General features: G+C 37.7%; 1 protein-coding gene across 1 annotated transcript in view; it reads left to right on the forward strand.

Moving 5' to 3' along the window:
- RIT2 (Ras like without CAAX 2) overlaps positions 1-20,258 on the forward strand; it is a 270,216-nt gene extending 249,958 nt beyond the window's left edge. Inside the window, exon 5 of the mRNA XM_081149237.1 lies at positions 19,765-20,258. Within this exon, the coding sequence (XP_081005363.1) occupies positions 19,765-19,995 (231 nt within the window). The 3' untranslated portion in view covers positions 19,996-20,258. The remainder of the gene's footprint in view (positions 1-19,764) is intronic.
- The last annotated feature ends 592 nt before the right edge of the window (positions 20,259-20,850 follow it).

Genomic DNA, 20,850 nt, shown 5'->3' on the forward strand with positions numbered 1-20,850 from the left:
ATGCTAATACTTCATAGCGTTCTAAGAGATGGCACATGTTTAGGGAAATAGGAGAGGTTAGTAGAAAATCTTCCAGTAGCAGTCTCTTACTCAGGTCTGCAGATGAGAGGATAACAAGTGATGCTGTGACTCTATTTGTGAATCCAATTTATTCCACAAATATTTATCAAATCATTGCTATGCATAAATTCTGAGAACACAAAATGAGTATGATAGTCTCTACCCTCATGAAGTGATGTTTGTGAGGAAATAAGGGCATCTAACACCTAAGATACCTGGAACTGTGTACAGGATGGGGGTGAAATCATGCTTCACTTTAAAGACAGTGGAAGTAAATTTTCAAGGAATGTGGTGCATTATTGGCAAATGTATTTTGGAAGAGGGAATGATACCCTCATGAAAGTGGGAGCAGTTTTAAATGGGTGGGGTGTAGAGTACAGAGGGGATGGGTGGGTTGTTTGGCAACAGGGTGAATGTTCATTATACTCCTGTAAATGGGACATGAAAAGAGATTGATTCAAAAATATAGGGTAGATATGCATGGATAGAGAAAGGCAAAAAATAGCAATGAGTTTGAGAAATCGCTGAAAGTGGGGGGTAGAAATAATCTTAGATATCAACTAGTCCTCGTTTTTAATTTTTAGATAAGGACAATGGTGTCCAAATTATGTGGTCATTGCATTGTTTGAAGAACATGAATTTAGCTCACATTTTAAAGTAATTTCTAAGTTCCCACTGGTTTCCTCTTCCCTGGAGCATTATTTATCTGACCTAGATTACCTTTCTATTTCTCTGACAATTTAGGGTTCCCACCTTAGACACACACAAAGCAGATGCATTATGGCACTCATCTTGGTGATATTCACCTAGACTACTCTTGTCTAATAACAGTGTATTGGGGCTCTACTGTGTACAAATACAGGGTGTTGGTTAATTTAAGATGAACAAAAACAGCACAAGTGTCCATAACAGGTTATATGTGAGGCAAAATATATTTGAATGAAGTCATTGAAGAAAATTATTTCATAGGAAGCAGACAGGGCCAATGATATTGCCAAGTGTATATTTCAGTGTTCTATAATTTTGCTTGTGTATTCAACAAAGAAATTAAAATGCAGTGGCCCAACTATCTGCCTTTATGCTTGTTACTCCCTCTGCTAGGATTGTTAAAAAACCTTTAATATCTGGTATGGATATGCATCCTTTGAAGTTAGAAAAGTAATGATCTTACAACCAATGCTTCATTGTTGTTGCTGCTATTTATCTGTTTTAGAAATACATTTTTTGTCACACACTTTCTATAAGAACAAGGCAAAATGGAGCCATCGACTCATATTTCTTTTCTATGAGTCATTTTTTCAGTTTCAGATTGTGCAGGATGAAGACTGTGTTATGAAAATAAGACAGCACCGTCTTCTGAATACAATTAGTGAAAGACATTGTCTATGTTTTCCAATTTTAAAAGAGTTGCTTATGGAAGGAAAAGAGATTATTCTGAATGTTTTTCTAAGGCCAGCATATGGACAATAAATTGAAAATCTAGGGAGAACATTTTCTTCTTAACATCTCATCCAGAGAGAGCTACACATTATGGTCTGGAATTCTCTTACAGGTGAATAAAATCATTACTGGAAGTTTCCATAAAAAGTCTGCATGTCTCATTTCACAGGAGTGTTTTAGATGTCCATTCTGATATCATTCACAACACCATCTATCATTCCATGATTTCATGGTTTGTCTCTCACACAAATCATAATTCAGAATTTTGCTGAGTTAGATGCCCCTGAAAAAGATACTAATCTCAAGAGCAAATTTAGGTTGCTTTAATAGTCACATGTTATGAGAGGGAAATAAACTGATAAATTTAACCCCTAAGGCAAATTTTGTATTAATTGGAAGGAGGGGAGAAATTTACATAGTCAGCTTTAGGAAATAGTAGGAGTCAGGTTTTCAAGTCAATCTGACTATGCTTCTAGGTGAGGGGTGGGGAATCTTTCTTTTTGCGAAGAGCCATTTGGTTATTTATAACATCATTCATGGGCCATACAAAATTATAAAAATTACCTATGAAAAAAGCTCCTAGATTTATTGAATTTCGAGTTCTGCCTGTGGTTGCCTTGGCAGGGCCAGACATTCCCCAGCCCTATTCTAGGTGAAGGAGACACAGAGGTAAAAGGCACACTGAGTGTGTGCCTGTGAAACTTCCCCTTGGTCCAGAGTAAGAAAAGTATTAGTTGTGATAGAAGACTGAGTGATCAAAAATCAAATCTTAGGGAATTAAAAAGAGAAGTCTCAGGTGTCAACAAATATTCATGAAGCAGAGCCAAAAACGTTTTAGAACAGCATAAGGGATTAGTAGAATGTTGAAGATATAAAGGACAAAAATGTAACAGAATAAAATAGGATGAGTTTTAGGATCCCTGGTCAAGTGGCAGAGCTCTAAGCACTGCACTCACCTCCTCCCATGACCACATTAAAATTACAACTAAATTATAGAACAACCATCCTTGAGAACCACCTGAAGACCAGATGAACAGAAGTCCTATAACCAAGGATCTAAATAAGCCTGATGAGACTGATAGGGGAGGTGGAGTTGTGGAATGAAACAAAGGGCTGCTGGAGTCCCAGGCATTCCTCTTGGGGAGCCATACTCGGACTCCCTCTCTCTCGGCTCCAGAATGCCAGGGACATATGAAGAGGAAATGAATCAATTGGCTTCAGGGTAAGGGCCGGAGGGGCAGGAGTCATGTTGGCAGGTGCCATTGCTCCTTTGTTGAGCCCTCCCCCACCCAGCCTGCAGGCATGGGTGGGTGCCAAATTTGAGTTCTCTTATTACCTGGGCTGCCTATATTGCAACTCCCATCCGGTGGCTGGCCTCAGCTCACATTGGAGTGCCCATCAAAAGGTCCCAAGCCTGGCAATAGTGGCAGCTGGCCTCAGTTCACAGCATAGCATCTCTAAAGGGTCTCTAAGCCCAGCACAAATGGCAACCAACTGCAGATCACTGTGTAGCTCCCCATAGGAGGCCCCAGTTTGGGAACAAGTGGAGGCTGGCCCTGGCCTACACCAGAGCCCCTCCCATGAACCTTCAGAATCAATACACCCAGTAGATGGCTTCAGACCAAAACAGAGTACCACCCAATCAGCTCCACAAATGGCATACCAGAAGGGTGGACTTGGCTGACACCAGATCCCACTCAAGCAACTCCTGCTTCATGGGCTCAGCACTGGTACAGTGGCTTGTCTGCTGTGTCATATCCAGTCAGCCTGGGTGTATTTTATAAACATTGATGTGCCAGCAGCAGTCAAGGCTCAACTATAACAGGAGGATACACACAAGGGAGTTCATCACCACTAAACCAGTATTACAAGAAATGTTAAAGGGACTTCTTTAAGTAGAAAAGATGGAAAGAAGAAAATTCTCATTGACAAAAGCAAACATTTAGCAAAAGCAATGGATCAACTATAAAGCCAGCACAAAGGTTAAGGGGCAAAAGTAGGAAGATCATGTGTAATTATAGCAATAAATTAAGGAATACACACAAACATGTACACACACAAGATATAAAACCTAAACATGGAGGGGGTGAGTAAAAATTGTAGTGATTTCAGAATGTGTTGGAATTTAAGCCACCACAATTTAATACTGCTATAAACATAGCTTGGTATATATGAAGCACATGGTAACAACAAACCGAAAATCTATCAAACATACAAGAAATAAAGAGAAAGGAATCCAAGAGTGATACTATAGAAAGTAATCAACACAAGAAAACTACAAAAACAATACAAATAGAATGACAACTACATAATTATTTTAAATGTGAAAGGAATAAATGCTCCAATAAAAAAAAAAACATACATGGTGGTTGAATAGATTAAGAAAACAAGAGGCAGACATCTGCTGCCTACAAGAGACTCATTTCTGATTGAAAGGCAGAAAATAAAAATATGGAAAATATTTCACGCAAAGGAAAAAAAAGCCAAGGTAGCAATACTTCTATCAAGCAAAAAAGATTTTAAAACAAAGGGTGTATCAAGAGACAAAAAAGGGGCATTTTATAATGATAAAGGGATCAATCCAACAAGAGAATATAACTTATAATCATCTATGTGTATCAACATAGGAGCACCTAAATATATAAAGCGAATATTGATAGATATAAAGGGGAGAGATCGACAGTAATACAGCATAGTAGGGCACTTTAACACCCTACTGACATCAATGGACAGATGATGCAGACAAAAGATCAAGAAAATAATGGCCTTAAATTACACATTAGACCAGATATCATTATCAATGACAAAAAGTTGAACACTTTTTAAGGTCAGAAACGAACACAAGTGGTGAAAGTGGGTATCCTTGTCTTAACATAGTATTAGAAGTACTAGCCACAACAATCACAAAAAGATAAGAAATAAAATGCATCCAAGTTGGAAAGGAAGAAGTAAAACTGTCGTTATTTACAGATGTCATCATACTATATATAAAAAGAAAAAAAAAAACTATTAGAATTAATAAATGAATTTAGTACCGTACCAGAATACAGAGTAAATATTCAGAAATTGGTTGTATTTTATACACCAATAATGAACTATCAGAAAGTGGAATTAAGAAAATCCCATTTGCAATTTCATAAAGTACTTAAATTTAAGGAGGTAGAAGACCTGTACTGGGAAAGCTACAATTCACTAAAGAAATTGAAGAAGATCCAAACAAATGGAAGCATATACCATGTTCATGAATAGGAAAAACTAACATCATTAAAATGCCCATAATACCCCCCCACAAATCTACAAATTCATTGCAATCCCTATCAAAATACCAATGGCATTTTTCACAGAGCTAGAGCAGGTCATCCTAAAATTTATATAAAAGACCCAGAATAGCTAAAAACATCTTGAGAAAAAACAAAGTTGGAGCTATTCTGCTACCTGTATCAAACTATACTACAGGGCTATAGTAATCAAAACAGCATCGTATAGCATTAAAATAGGCACTTGGATCAATAGAATAGAGAACCCCCAAATAATCCCACACCTATATAGTCAATCTATAAAAAAGGCAAGAATATACAATGGAGGTAAAGGTTGTCACTTCAATACAAGAATGAAACTGGGTCACTTTCTTACACCATATAAAAGAATAAACTCAAAATGGATTTTGGATTTAAGACTTAAAAAGTTAACTGCCTATGTTTTCTTACATTTTACATTGCTTTTAGTAATATTTTTTTTTATATGACTCCACAGGCAAGGGAAACAAAAGGAAAAACAAATTGGGCAACAACAAATTTAAAAGTTTTTGCACAGCAAAGGAAACTATCAACAAAATTTTAAAAAAATACAAAAACCTACTGAGTAGAAGATATTCACCAATGATATGTCTGATAAGGGGTTAATATCCAAAATACATAAAAAAACTCATACAATTTAGCACCAAAAAACCCAAACAATTCAATTTAAAAATGGGCAGAGGACCCAGATAGACATTTCCCCAATAGATGGCATACAGATGGCCAATAGACATGAAAAGATACGCAACGTCACTAATCAGAAATGCAAATTATCACAATGAGGTATCAATGAGCAGCAAGCATAGGTGAGGCTGTGGAGAAAAAGGAACCCTCGTGCAGTGTTGGTGGGATTGTAAATTAGTGCAGCCACTATGGAAAACAGTAGGGAGGTTCCTCAAAAGATTAAAAAAAATACATGACCTAGTAATTTCACTTCTGAGTATTTGAAGAAACCCAAAACACTAATTCCAAAAGATATATGAAGCCCTATGTTCATTGCAGTGTTTATAATAGCCAAGATATGGAAGCAACCTAAGTGTACATTGATAGATGAGTGGATAAAGAGGATATGGTATGTGTATACAATAGATTATTAGCCCTAAAAAGAATAAAATCTTGCCATATTTTGTTACAACATGGATGGACCAAGAGGGTATAAGTCAGTCCGAGAAAGAGAAATACCAAATGACTTCACTTACCTATGGACTCTAAAAAGCAAAATATAACAAAACAGAAACAAACTCATAAACACAGAGAACAAAATTGATGGTTGCCAGATGATGTGAGGGGGGTTGGATATATAGGGGGAAATGTAAAGGGATTGAGATATAACAGTCGTGGGAATGTACAGTACAGCATAGGGAATATAGTCAGCAATACTTATCTGAGGGATCACTTTGTAAGTTACATAAGTGTCTAATCAGTATGTTGTACACCTGAAACTAATATGTCAACTGTAATTTAAAACAATTTTAATTAAAAATTAGTTTTAGACCTGCCACTAGATCTTGATATTAAATGTGTTAATCAAGTATTACATATATTATTTTAATATGTTTTTATTGATTGGAGGGAGAGAGACATCGATCAGCTGCCACCTGCACACACCCCACCAGGGACCGAGCCTGCAACAGGGGCATGTACCGTGACTGGGAACAGAACAGGTGACCTCTTGGTGCATGGGCCCATGCTCAACCAGCTGAACCACACTGGCCAGTGCTACATACATTGTTTTTAAAAATTAAAATAGGATAATGGAGGAAAATGAGAAAGGTGAGGAAAAACAACAAACTACTAGGATCCATGGTTTTCAACAGACTGTGGAAAAAATGCAACTCTACCTGCAGTGATTAAACATAACTGTGGTTGCTTCTTGAAAAAAAATATATTTCTGGTTTTAGCAAAATGTTTTTGACACATTTAATAAAATATGCCCAAACGTGGACTCAACCATTTTGATAGAGATGGTAATGCAGTAAACTGTATCAAAATATTTCCTACAATAGAAAGTCCCCACTCCTGGTGATCTTTGTAAAGGTAAGAATCAAACTTCTCACTCATCGGGACTGCTGGTCGTATATTTTAAAAGAATGAACAAAACGAAAAGTTCAAAGTATAGTACACTGACTGTAATAAGCATAGCTCTTTGTTTATCTAATTAATAGCGCTTAATAACCCCATTTAGATGTGCACATTAAGTATTAGAGAGGCTAAGTAACATAGTTAAGATCACTTAACTTGTAAGTAGGCACAGATGGGTTTAGAACTCAGACCATTTGATTTCAGAAACCATCCTCTTAAACAGGACACTTTTCTCCCTTGCACCGTAGTGAGACCTCCTGTTCTGACAGAGGAGACTGTTCTCATCTGCTTCTGGGGAGGATGGGGCACAGATAACGTCAGTGAGCTGACAAGTACCTGTAGCGATAGTCTTGTTTGCCATGTGCTCTGACATGACCACAGTCTCCAGGAAAAAACAGGTGTCACCGACTCGGAGATGCAGTCTCAGGCTGCTGCTGCTTAACAGACTTGTCAGGATTACCTTCCTTGCACTGGCATGCTGTGTGCCCAGCCATGGAGGCAGGTCGTGCTGTCCACCTGGGGGAGGGAGTGGGCAACTGGGCTTAGGAAACAAATGGAAGGAGTTTCTAAGGCCACAGGGGGTTTCCTGTAACAGTTAACAGCTGTCATCTGTGCAGCCACTTGAATCTACACATCATGTTTCAAATCCAAGGGGATGGGAACTCGCAGATACACATTCTATGATACAAGAAATTTAAATTTATAAAATACATAAAAAATATAAATTTGAATTTAATAAAGTGAAAGCAGCAGAAGAGGTGTCTGCAGGCCTCAGCGGCTGTCTAAATAGGGGGACATGGCAGCAGCCCCTCATCTCCACATGCATGCCAGTCTGATTGTCAGAGGAGGCTTCTTCTCTAAACCTTTACTTCCAATGTGCTCTCTTCAAAAATTCACTTGTCCCACCCTGGCTGGTGTTGCTAAGTGGTTAGAGCATTGGCCCACTTGCCAAAGGGTCATGGATTTGATGCCTAGTAAAGGGCACGTATCTGGGTTCCAGGTTCCTTCCCCAGCCTCAGTTGGGGCATGTTCGGGAGGCAACCAATAGATGTGTCTCTTTTGCATCGATGTTTGTCTCTCTCCCTCTCTCTCCATCCCTTCCACTCTCTAAAAATCAATGGAAAAAATATCAATTGGTAAGGATTAACAAAATTCACTTGCCCCAGACTTTGTGTGCTAGACAAAGAGGCATATAAGGTAGTGAAAAGAATCCTGGGTTTTAGTGCTAACTAAAGCACTGAAGAAATATACTCTCTTGGAAATCCAGGCATTCCCAAAGTCATTTATATTAAAAAGGAATTTGGAGTATAGGATGCCTAGGGACAATTTCAGCTCTAAAATTCCAATTCCCTTCTGTGTAAATAACAAGAACCTTTGGCAGGAGGGTCACTTTTCAGAGGAATATGCAATAAGTGTGTGCCTGCAGAAACTAATCATTGACAGGTGTTGTGGAAGAGACATACATAATGATTTGGTGATTTGAAGATGACTCTAAAGGCCATTGCGATCCTGAATTCGTTTGCTTTAAGGATATTCCATACTCCTCAATTCTGGTAGCCCAATGGGTGTCCCTTATTTTATAGGTCCAAAGTGCTTCATTAGTAATTCTTACTATGTACATATTTATTAGAGTACATTATGTGTGCTAGAAGTTTACTATGTTACTACATAGTCTACAGTAATTGGCATAAGAACCTTCTTAAGGAGATAAAATTGTTCTTTTATCTTAAAGAGAAGGAAAATGAGTTACTTATCCAGAGTAAGAGGTGAACCTGACTTCATCTAGTACTAATAGCTATAGGAAAAGTATCATTAGTTTTTGAGCACTTACTATGTGCTACCCACTATGATACTGGTGATAACACAGAAATAACCTAAACTGGAGAGCTACACATCTGCCTTTATGCTATGGAAATGTCCCTCTGGCTATATAGTGTTAAGGGATAGATTTGAGGCTTCAAATGTGAAGGTGTGATAATTTAGGGGATAAATAAACAAGACCCTGAATTAAGGCAATAGCATACACTATGAAAAGGATAGAAATAAAATGACTTGATCAGCAATTTGATTTAGGGGTGTGGGAGCTAGAGGGATCTAAAAGGACTTCAAAGATTGTCATCTGGATTACTGGAAGTTCTGGTACCATTAACCAAGATGTAACATTTTGGGAGGAAAAATAATTAATTTGATCAAATTAATTTTGATGTGCTTATGACACATTCCAGAGGAACTCCCAAGCAGGTGTATATGTGATTCTGGACTTAAACTGAGAGTTGAGGTATGAAGACATCAATATGTGACTCATGAGCACAATAATGGTGACTAAAGCTATGGATCTGAATAAGAATACAGTGGTACCTCGGTTTTCAAATGTCTCCGACTACGAACATTTCGTTTTATGAACGCCATAGACCCTGGAGTCAATGCTTCGGTTTCCCAACCTGCCTCGGAAGCCGAACATGCCCCGCGGCTTCTGCTGAGGGCACAATCCTGAGGCTCAGCTGTCGGCTGTGGATCCCTCAGTTTTCAAACGTTTCAGAACTCGACTGGTCTTCGGGAACAGAGTACACTAGGAAACCGAGGGACCACTGTGTATGAGGAGGAAATGTCAAATGAGAATAGAAACAATGCGAGGATGGGCCCCATGGCCATGCACATAATTGCCAGAGGCATGAGGAGTGAGCGAGCGAAGAGTAGGATTCTCAGGACGTTCAGACCGGATATTCTGAAAGAGAAATCAGAGATGAGAAAAATCCGGAAAGATGGTCACCGAGCCAAAGGAGAAGAGTTTAAAGAAGGGCGCAGTCAACCTGTCAGATGTTGCAGATGGTGAGAGGTTATTGGAAGCATCTACTGGGCTTGGCAGCAAGGCTGCTATTCATACCTTTGAAGACCACTCTAGGAGAATGGGCGGGGAGGAGGCAGGACCCAGACTGTGCGTGTTGACATGCAGATCAGAAGTGATTAGGATAAATGGGCACATAAATCTGAGCTATTATTTCTGCGATTGTGCACCCTTTTCCTGCACACTATCCTGCCTCAGCCCTATCCTTCCTTTTTTTAACCTTATACAAATACTCCCCTGAATGATCTGCCTTCAATGGTGAATGAAAGAACAGGTATAAGAAAGTAGAATTGGAGCCTTAAAATAGGTGACTTGGGTATTTTTCTGGGAAAGGGGGACTGTTAGAGAGGAAGGCTGAAAATATGGGACAAAAGGGGTAGATGTAGAGATGAAGGACCCAGAGAATGGAGAGATACTAGGCTTGACAGACTCAGTAATGTCTTTCATTCAGGACTAGAGAGAGTAAGATCAGATGTAATGATACAGGTGAGCTCCCAGGTGCTAGTGTTGGATGCTAAAGTCATCCTTTTTGGATGCTTTGATTTCCTCATTGAGGTGAAGGAAGACAGCAAGAGCATCTGCTGCAAATGAGGGTAAGATCGAAGACCTGAGAAGATTTTAAAGAACTAAATGAGGAATAGGAAAGAGTACTGACTAATAATAAGTACAACGATTGCCAAGGGCACTGATGGCTCTGCCAAGATTGAAAACTAAATTTACAGTAGTGCCAACAAGCACAGGCTTATGCATTTTTCAAAAATTACCCAGTATGTAGGGCCAGAACATAAAGAACACTGGCTCCTTTTTGCCTTCTGTAGATCTCAGGATTAGAACTTATATCAAACTTACTTTGCTCAGGTTCATCCTTCTTTTCATGGCATACCATTTCCAAATATAACCCCAAAGGATACACAGGTTGACCATGAGCTTGAGGAACCCGGACACCTCTGGCTTTCCTTTGGACTTCCTCAGTGTCATCTCCCACTGTGATCACTAGACTCCTCAAGAAAGCATCATGACCCAGGCTTCTTTTCTGTTTAGTTTCTGCAGTGCACATGTTTTATTCAGACAGTATATGTAATAGGGCATTTGTGACACTAGAAATGCATTTTAATGTAAAGGACTTAAACCCTTCAATTGCAGTGAGATTCTAGCTTCTCAGCTCTCTAGTTCATTAACAGAGTTTTTGCTGTGGTACTTGGTTGGTTCTTCCTTGGTCATCTTTCTCTATTTAATTCACCCATGGATTCAAAGATGTTTACTGAGCATGGCTCATGTGCAAAACACTGAGGTGTTATTGGGGATGCAGCATTCCTTGCCCTCATGGTCTTATATCCTGCAGGGATCCAGACATTATACAGTTATACAATTTATTACTTAATTATAATTGTTATATGTTAAAAGGATAATACTTCTTTCTATTTTTACCTAATATAAATATAAACTTATTCATGTAATAAACTAACCACTAAGATATTTTTTCATGCTTAGAGAGTAAAAATTTTGGCCACTTCTGAAAGTTAATTATTCAGAATAACTAATTCCCTTAAGGTTTGGGAGAATCACTCATTTAATATACATCAAATATACACATTTATTTATTAGTTCAAATATATGAGGATATCCTTAGGCATGCACATATATATATGTATACTTATGCATGCATAATCCGGCATATATATTTCATATACTGCCTATATATATTGATTTATAATTTTAACATATTTTAAAAATAAAGCCCTTAGGACAAAAATTCAAAGAAGCAGCCAGATATTGCTGTTAGCAAAATATTGAGCATTAACCTTGTCTTTTTTCCCTTCATCGCAGCTACTGGCTGCCATGGCAACCTTTCCCCCCAGCATACCGGAGCTTCTTGGATGAAAAGCACAAGGCCTTGGAGACTTCAAATGTCTCTTGTACAAAGCAGTCTAAACCCTTTACCCTGGAGCCATTACCATCCTGTGCCTCAGAAGGACTGGCTATGCCATTTAATTTATTATGTCTCGCTTTTCTCTCTATTCAATCAATATCTCTCCAGAACAGCAGGAGAGAAAAAATCTTTACATTTTCTTGCACAGAGTAGGCACTCAAGGAGAAGGTTATTTTTTATTATTCAATTGATGGGTACCAAAAGAATTTCTTATGAATCTAATTAAATTAGGCATTTAAGCTCACTAATTTTTTCTGATTGTGGTCTTCATTCACTCCTTCCTCTCATGCTCTGGTCTAAACCATGTTAAATACTGATGATCCCACCAAAGCTCTATTATCACTTCTGCCTCAGGCCCAAGTTAGTCCCACCTAAGACTCCTTTCTGCTCCTGAACACCAAAGCCCTCCCACCAACCTACGTAATTCTTGTCATTCAAGTCTCATATGAAGGCAGGCTCGCTCCCTACCTCAGGAAGCCAAGAACCAATAATAAGGGCCTGGGCATTACTTATAAATGCTGCTAGAATACCCCGCACTGGCCACCATCAGCGTAGTGATCAGAGTGATCTGAAATTTCCATTATATTTTTCAATTGCCCTAACCAACAGCTAGTTCCCCTATTGATTGTAACCCAGCTGTATTCCCACGGCCAGGGCCCTAGTGGTGTCAATCTACAAATATCAAGTTCCTACTAAGTGCCAGCCACTATGGTGGGGATGAGGTACAGAAATAAATAAGACAAAATTCCTGCTATAGCAACTCTTATACTGTCCTGGAGGTAGACAGAAAATGAACATGAACAAAGTGTTAAGATGATTTCAGGGAGTAACTAAGTGCCAAAAAGAAATAGGCAGAGAAATGGGATAGAATTACTGGCAATGTACAAAATATTTTTTAGAGAAAAGCTAGGCAAGGTATCTCAGAGGTATATGATGACAAGAATACAACTGATAAAAAGTACTGGGGGGAGCACAGTCCTAGGCAGAGGAAGTAAGATGTGCCAATATTTGAAGTCAAGAAGATCGCACTGGGCATATGAGAAAGTATATAGCTGGATGTAATGTGTGTGGGAAGCGTGGTGTGAACTGGGCATGGGGAAATGGACAAAGGTCACATCAGGTAAGGTTTATAGGTCATGGTAGGAAGTAGAATAAAAATTTAAGCAGTGTCAACATTTGATCTAAAGGAGTTGGAAATTTCCTCTGACCTCTTCAGACATAAAAAAAATAAATAACATTTATTGGGTGTGCACAGGATGCCAGGAACTATGCTAAGTGCTTTTCATGTAATAGCTCCTTGAATCCCATTAACAATTCTAAGAGGTGGGATTTTAAAAATGAGGAAATTCAAGTATGGAAGAAAGGCTAAGCAACTCTCCAAGAGCCCATGGCTAAGAAGTGGTATAGCCAGAATTTGGATTCTGTAATCAGATTGCTAAAATCCATACTCTTATCTGCTGTGGCAAGATTTTGCCAAGTATCTTGCTGGAAGCCACACTATGACACACATAAATTTGGAATTAATACCCTGGCTTTTGGAATTGCAGTTTGATTGACTCATTGTATTAGACTATTTTGGTTGCCAGTGACTGTTTATGAGATGTTATCAGCAACATTAATATTTAATGAGTATCTGTCACCAACAAAGTTTGTGGCTAAGCATGATGGCAATACAAATGGATAGAATACAGCTACCTTGAAATTTGTTTGGTGAGATAAAACAACTAAATTGTAAGACCCATAAACTTGCCACATGAATGATGAGTTGCCAAGGAGATCACCAAGACTAGAATGATCTGTGAAGATTTGAGTAGGTCTGGAAGAAAAATGAAAGACTTACTAGACAGGGAACAAAAGCAAAATGAAAAGCTTGTAGAGGAGTTGTGTGTCATAAGGTATAACAGGCACTCCATGTTACAAAGGGAGCCTCAGACAAGTGGGCAACCAAAATAGCTTAGTTGGTTCCTATTCTACTTTCCCTGATCTCCATTCCTTCCCAGGCTATAAAGGAAAATTTCAGGGGCTGGGAAGTTGGGATAGGAGGGTGGTGGGAATCTGCGTTCTCAAAGCCAAGGTGTGGAGTGTTTTCCCTTCTCCCAACCCCAGAGAAGAGTAGAGGGATGCTGACCCTCCTTGACAATCTCTTACAAGTTAGAGGAACTTGCTAAGGACAAGCATCTCTTTTCCTGTTGAACCTCTGCTTAGGTCACACACTTGTTTCTCACCCATCTTGAAAAGAGAATTGGAGGAAAAATAGGCCAAAGGGAGCAGGTGGGGATGAAAGACCCTGTAAGCTCAGTCTTTGGTCTGTCAAGAATGAATTTCCCATGGTCAGTGACTGCATCTGAGGGTGAGACATTCTTGTCAGTGCTTTGCTTGTTTTGATTTTCCCTGCAAGGAGTTGGATATGACATCTATACACATACCTTTAAATTCTAAAAGAAAATAAATAATTCACAGACTAAATAAGCTAATAAATAAATCAAAAGCATTTCCACTGGAACTGGTCAAGGAAACTGGCAAGGCTACTCCTATTAAAATTGATCGAAACCGAATATATAACTACGCAAAACAAAAACTGAACAATGTAAGTTTGGGCAGCTTTTCCTTTAAGTTAACAAATAGAATGTTTTGGTCCCAAATTTGCCAGGAAACTATGATTCCTGCTATCTTGATGATGTAGGCTGTATAATGAAAATTAACTCCATGGCTAAGGATGGAGAGAAATACAGACAGGGACACATTAAAAACAATCCCAGAGACTTTGTTCTATACACTAAATGTTTTAACAGTGCCCAGCAGGCTTAGCCACGAAGATATTTTTGCTTATGAAGCCTCTCCTGGGAGAGCCAGACCCATCTTTCTACCAATCTCGCCTCATTCAAGGTTAGCAATTATAGCTAAGCAGTATCAGAGTTTCCTTTTGTGCTCTTAAGATTTATATTGCCTACTAGACAATCACCATTACCCTGAATACCTTTACAATAACTTAATTTTATTTTTACCGAGTTCAGGTAAAAGATAAAAAGATGTAATGAGCAATGAAGCTCCTGAAGTCAGCAGATTACTGGAAATGAAGCTCTAATTGACCAGCATGCGTGCCTTGCCCACCAGCAGCTGAGCAGGGAACAGAACAGGCTCTGCTTGCTCCAGGAGTCTCATTAACCCCCCGCGCAGCTGTGGCTGTGCTCTAATACCCCCTCTGGCAAATGGGAAATGGCATTTCAGGGAGTACCTGGCATATTACACAGTGATCTTCCTCGGTGAAAAAGGTCATATATATTAAAAAGATGGCTCCCCTGGGTTATCGAAATTTTTTATTACTTTTATGAAAAATTTTTCTTTATTCCTTTATTTTCCTGCCAATGCTTTGTAGGGCCTCGAGATGGCACTTTTAATCACAGACTCCCTTTCTTTGCAATTAAGGGGCATGGTGGTATAATAGTATCTGCATTGATTGCTTGCCCCCCCCAATATAATCTTTCTATAATATGTATTTTCCCTATGTTTCTATATTTAAAATTTTCTTTTTATGTAAATGCAATATAAACTATTCCATGCCATTTGTTTGCCATTTAAGAATCACCTTATGTTGAAACAACTCATGTCAGAATAATCAATTACATACATGGGATACTAGCAAAGGGAACTGGTCAGATCCCGTGAAAAATAGATTGACCTGGAAACAATACTTGATGGAAGATTAGAATTTGATGGTGGTTTTACTTAATAAATGTGTGACCTTGAACCATTTGCTTAAGCTTTCTGGCCTTGAAATTCCTCATTTAAGAAATTAAAAAAAAAAAACACAAAAAAACACTAATTCCCTTATAATGCTGTACTTCTTTTTTAGCAGTTACTGTGTGATGTAGATAGACATTTATAATTGAAATATATTTTACTCAAAATTTGGATAATGTATAACATATTAATTATATTATATGAATTACCCTGGTTTTAAACCTAATATAAAAGCTTTTACTTTTTGTTATGTTATTCTGGTTCTAAGCCAACCAGAACACCATTAGTTGATTAAAATTATTCCTAATGATACTGTTGAAATATTTATGACCTTCAAATTGACCATAATTACTAAGCATCAAGCTTCGAATCTGTAAAAATTATTTTTCTTACATATTTTGACTCAAATTCTTCCATTGAACTTATAGTATATCAATTCCAACATCAAAGGTAGGGATGGCAAATTTATGGTTTGTCAATATTGGTGTGAGATGGAAATTTTTAAAGTATGCTTTCACTTTTTTTCTTAAAAAATAAAAACTTTAGGTCACTAATCTAATAAATTTTGAAGGAAATATAGAAGAGATTAAATAGTTTACTAAGTTCAATTTCCATTTAGGTTTCTCTAGGTAATTTTCATGTTCATTACAGCTATTAAATAACATAAGATTAATATTCTGATAATGAATCTAAGAATACATGCAATTACATTTCATACTTTGAAATAGAGGGTTTGTAATTTCTAAATTACTTACTCATCAGTAGTTACCAAATTAAATATACTTCAGCTGCTACAATTAATAAAACAGGCAGCTATGTCATCTGTTGATGGTATTTCACTGTGTATGATTTCAACAGACTTTTAACTGAATTCTGATGTTGTCAATGATTTGTAATCTTTGCATTTTTATACTTAGGAAGCATTTCATAAATATGTGTTTGTATAGAAAGATTTTTCAAATGTGTAAAAAATATTGTTGATTTCATTAAAGACTTCACTCAAATCACTTTTTATTTCTATTCTCCCCAAAGAAAAATTACCTTCCTGTTCTGGTGGAAATAATCTCCATCTGTCAAAAATAGTCCAAAATGATAATTCAATGTCAGGGTGCCATTGAATGCACCTTCATTTCCCCCACTGATTTGAAAAATGCCACTCCAATAACATATTAAGCTCCTATATATATTTTGGTCTTGTTTCTGGGTTCTCTATTTCATTGTATTGGTCTAGCTGCCTAGCCCTTAACTAATACTCCACTCCTCATTTGGGAAATATGCCTGAATTGTTATATCTTTAGAGGAAGCCTTAATAGGGAGAGTCCAACTTAACATCTTTGCAAAAAACTCAGATTTAGTTTTCTCTTCTGCATGATTGTTTTCTGTTATATTTATTTCTGTCTTTATGTTTAAAATTTTCCTTTTTCTACTTTCTTTGGGTTAAATTTTCTGGGCATTTTTTCGTAACTTTTTAACATTGCTACTTTATTGAATTTGAGGGTTTCCACTGTCCTAAAACATGCAACTATTGCTATAAAGATCATTCTAAACAACGCTTTAGATATCCCACAAGTTGCAATATGTTGTATTTTTTAATCATTCAGTGTCAAATATTTTATGATTTTTATGTAATATCTTTGACTTGACTATTTTTCCAAAATATTTGGGAATTTCCTAGTTACCTTCCTATTAAAACTAGCTGAATTCCATTTGTTTGGGAATATGCTGTAACTTTGATTCTTTGCAATGTTTTAAGCCTTTCTCTATAGCTCAGCATGAAGTCCATTTCTATAAATGCTCCCGGTTCACTTGAAGAGAATGTAAATTTTTCCATTGTTGAATAGGTACAGCATCTTATATGTGTAAATTAGATAAATAGTGTTCTGTTTGAACTTTCTATATCCATACTAACTTTTTGCCTATTCTTTTAACTGCTGAGTGAGATGTGTTAAAATCTTTCACTATAATTTTGAATTTTACTTCTATCAACTTTTCTTTCTTAGGAACTAAGACTATAATTTTAGTACATACAATTTATAAGTATATCTTCATGATAGATTTATCTTTTTAACTTGCTGTTTACTGTGTTTGATATTATGTCAATATATAAGCTTAATTTTGTATTAATTTCCATTCAAATGTTAGTCTTTCCATAGCCTTACATGTAAGGTGTTTCAAGAACAAGTGATTTTTTAATAATCTGGTCTGACAATCTTTCCCTCTTTTAATTGGGAAGTATACTGCATGTACATATAAATGATTTTGCTGGATTCTATTATTTCTGTAGAATTATTTGCTTTTCCCCCCCCCATCCTTTATTGTGAGCTGAGTGTACACACTGCATTATTGACTTTAGGTTTCCCCATTAGTCTTTTGACCACTGATTGGGGTGTAAGAAAAATGATCTCTGCCTCTCGCCCACCTGCTTTGTCAAGGGAACATCATAGGCTGAAAGAGCACCAATATCTGGGTTGAGTTCCAAATAAGGAGACAGGAGAGGCAAACTGAAGCCCAACTGCCACAGTCTCCTCTCTAGTTGCTAATGGGGAGCAGGAGCAAGATATAAATATTTTTGCAAGCCATGGAGATTTTGAAGATATTTTTGTATTCATATAGCCTTATAAAAGTTGATTAATCTAAAAAAAAAAATGATACCAGAAATGAGGTGTTGCTATAGGAAAATGTGAAATATGAGTCATTGGCTTTTGGGTGGAGAAAACTGTTATAGGAGATGGGAAAATAAAGAACACCACATGCTGTGGGGTATGAAAACATGACCAGCTACTTAATAAACCTATGACTTAGTTAAGTTGTTGTTAAAACAATGTTAATCACTTCAGTTGGATGCTTTTAGCTGTATTTCTTAAGTTACTATAAGACAGAAATAAGCTCAGAAAAGAACTGATGGTATTTGCTAGCAGGAACGAAAGAGAAAGGAGAGAATTTAGACATTCCTTATACTCACCTGTTTATTAGCCCTTGGTGAGGTCAACCTATCACAGACTAGAAAGGACCTGGCTTTGGAATCAGTAGACCTGTTTCACATCCCTGCTCAACCACTTGTTGGCAATATGGGATGCTCTATCAGTTAAGAAAGGCTGATTTAACTCAGGTTATAAACAACTCCAAAATGTCAGCAGCTTAACAGACCAAAGTTTCTTCTTTGTCACATATCCAGCAGGGGTGAACTGAAATCTCTCCTCATCATAGTCCCAGGCCCAGTCACTCAAGTTCTAGACTGATGGAGTTTCCAGTTCACCATATACCTCCATTTGCAGAAAAAAACTGAGCATGTAAATATATAAACATCAGGTTAACTTTAAAAGAAAATAGACTAGTATGAGCTCAATACTGTCAGACATATTGAGTAAAGGCAGCCCACTCCTGCTTTCTCAGAGCCAATGTGAATATTCTAGTAGAATTTAACAGGAGTGCTACATTTTGAACAAGATTATTAGCACCCAGCTACCATGACACATAATTCACTGTTTAAATATTTGTGCATTTATATTTACATCTTAATTAATACTTAGTAAACTCAAGTATATTTATGACTCATCCTTTTAGCTCATCTAATGGTGATTTAGGCACCAGGCACTGTGACAGACACCAAGGGATGATAAATGAGGCAGAGACTCTGACCTCAGTCAGTGTATCACCTCTAGAGGACCTATTGCACTAGCATGAGCCACAACATGCTAAGTGCCACACATGAAAAAGAAACGATAAAAACTCACAAAACTCTCAGCCTGCTCTGAAGAGCTCAGCTAGAGAAAGGATTATTTATCATAATGGTGGCATTTTGCTTTTTGTTTTCACCTGAAGATTGTATTTTAAGTTTCATGATGACAACTTCATCCTGACTTACTCTTAACTGAAAGCTCTGAACTATAATAACTAGTGGTTACAGAGCTTAAAAATGTGTGTTCAGCATGGTCAAAGCACGTTGTATTGACGATTTTACTTAACAGCCTTACAGGTATTATCTTACGTTACATGAGAAAACTGAGGTCAGAAGGTTAAGAAATTTACTCAAGTTTGCAAAACTACAAAGAAAGATCTGCGATTGGAAACCAAGCAGTTTTAATCTAAAGCCATGCTTTTGACCACGTTACTTTTTTTTTGAAGTCTGAAGAGTTAATTTCCAGTTCCATTTTTAATAAATTCTAACCAGGTGCCCTTTCAGAGATTCTGGTTTCTCTTTGTCCTTCAGGTTCAGAAATTTGAGAAACCTTCCCTTAAAACATATTGCCACATTTTACTTTTTTTTTTTTTTAATGTAACAGGCCTACAGCCCTGGTAGAGAACATGCTTTCTGATCTAAGCATCTCTCCTTTCCTCTCTTTTTAATATTGTTTTTATTTTCCCCTTAGGTCTCTACAGAAGAAGGCTTGGGTCTGGCCCGAGAATATAACTGTGCTTTCTTTGAGACCTCTGCGGCCCTCAGATTCTGCATTGATGATGCCTTTCATGGTTTAGTGAGGGAAATCCGCAAGAAGGAGTCTGTGCCATCCTTAACAGAAAAGAAATTGAAGAGGAAAGACAGCCTGTGGAAGAAGTTAAAAGGCTCACTGAAGAAGAAGAGAGAAAACACGACGTGCTAGCCTTACATCTAAGTCCTCACTCCTTACTCTCCCTCTTTCTGAACTTTATCAGTTGGACAACTTCAGATTTGCATTCTGCTTCAATTCTCTCTCTCTCGTGCTCTCATATCTGCCTGTAGGTAAAAGCAAGACCTGCGTTAACTGTACCTCTTGAGATAGTTTTGTTTCGCCCTTAACAGTTGGATGAGTTTTGTCAATCAGCTGGATATGCTGTTTAGTTTTTATAATATATGACTAAATAAAATTGACATTCCAATCGACTCATTTCCCTTCAAAGAGTCTAGCTTCATTTGGTATGCTGTCTGGTTATATAGGAAATATTCAAAACTGCAGACAGAATGATAAAAGGCTCAGGGGATCTGCCTTTGCCTGATAAGGCTTTGGTTGGTTGCATTCCAGGAATGTCAGTAAATAATGAAGCACAGGAAACAATTCAGAGCAGGAGTCTGCAGCCTGGTATTTCCTTAGAAACAGAAGTAGTGGTGCTTTCTCTTGAATGCTCCACCGATGACCCTTAGAGGAATTATTAATAATAGAAACTGGTTGTGGGTCATCGGAGGACTACAGTAAAACATCCCCATATTTACAGTGCTCTGCCCCATTAGCTTTTGAGAAAATTATCAGTGAAGTCGCTGGGCTGAGGCAAAGGGATCACTGTCTTTGTATCAGGAAGAGACAGCTACTGTGAACTGGGTGGTTCACATACTCATAAAAGGACACCCTGCTTGCTGTCAGTGAGGAGTCCCTCTAAGGCTGCTTCACCTGCGATGGGAACATCTGCAGAGTAAGAGGCTTGTTAACTCCAGAGACCCTGAATTTTGCCAAAATTTCTAATCTTCTACTCAAACCATGCAC

This window comes from Miniopterus schreibersii (genome assembly GCF_964146895.1).
Source record: "Miniopterus schreibersii genome assembly, chromosome: 10".
NCBI classification, from domain to species: Eukaryota; Metazoa; Chordata; class Mammalia; order Chiroptera; family Miniopteridae; genus Miniopterus; species Miniopterus schreibersii.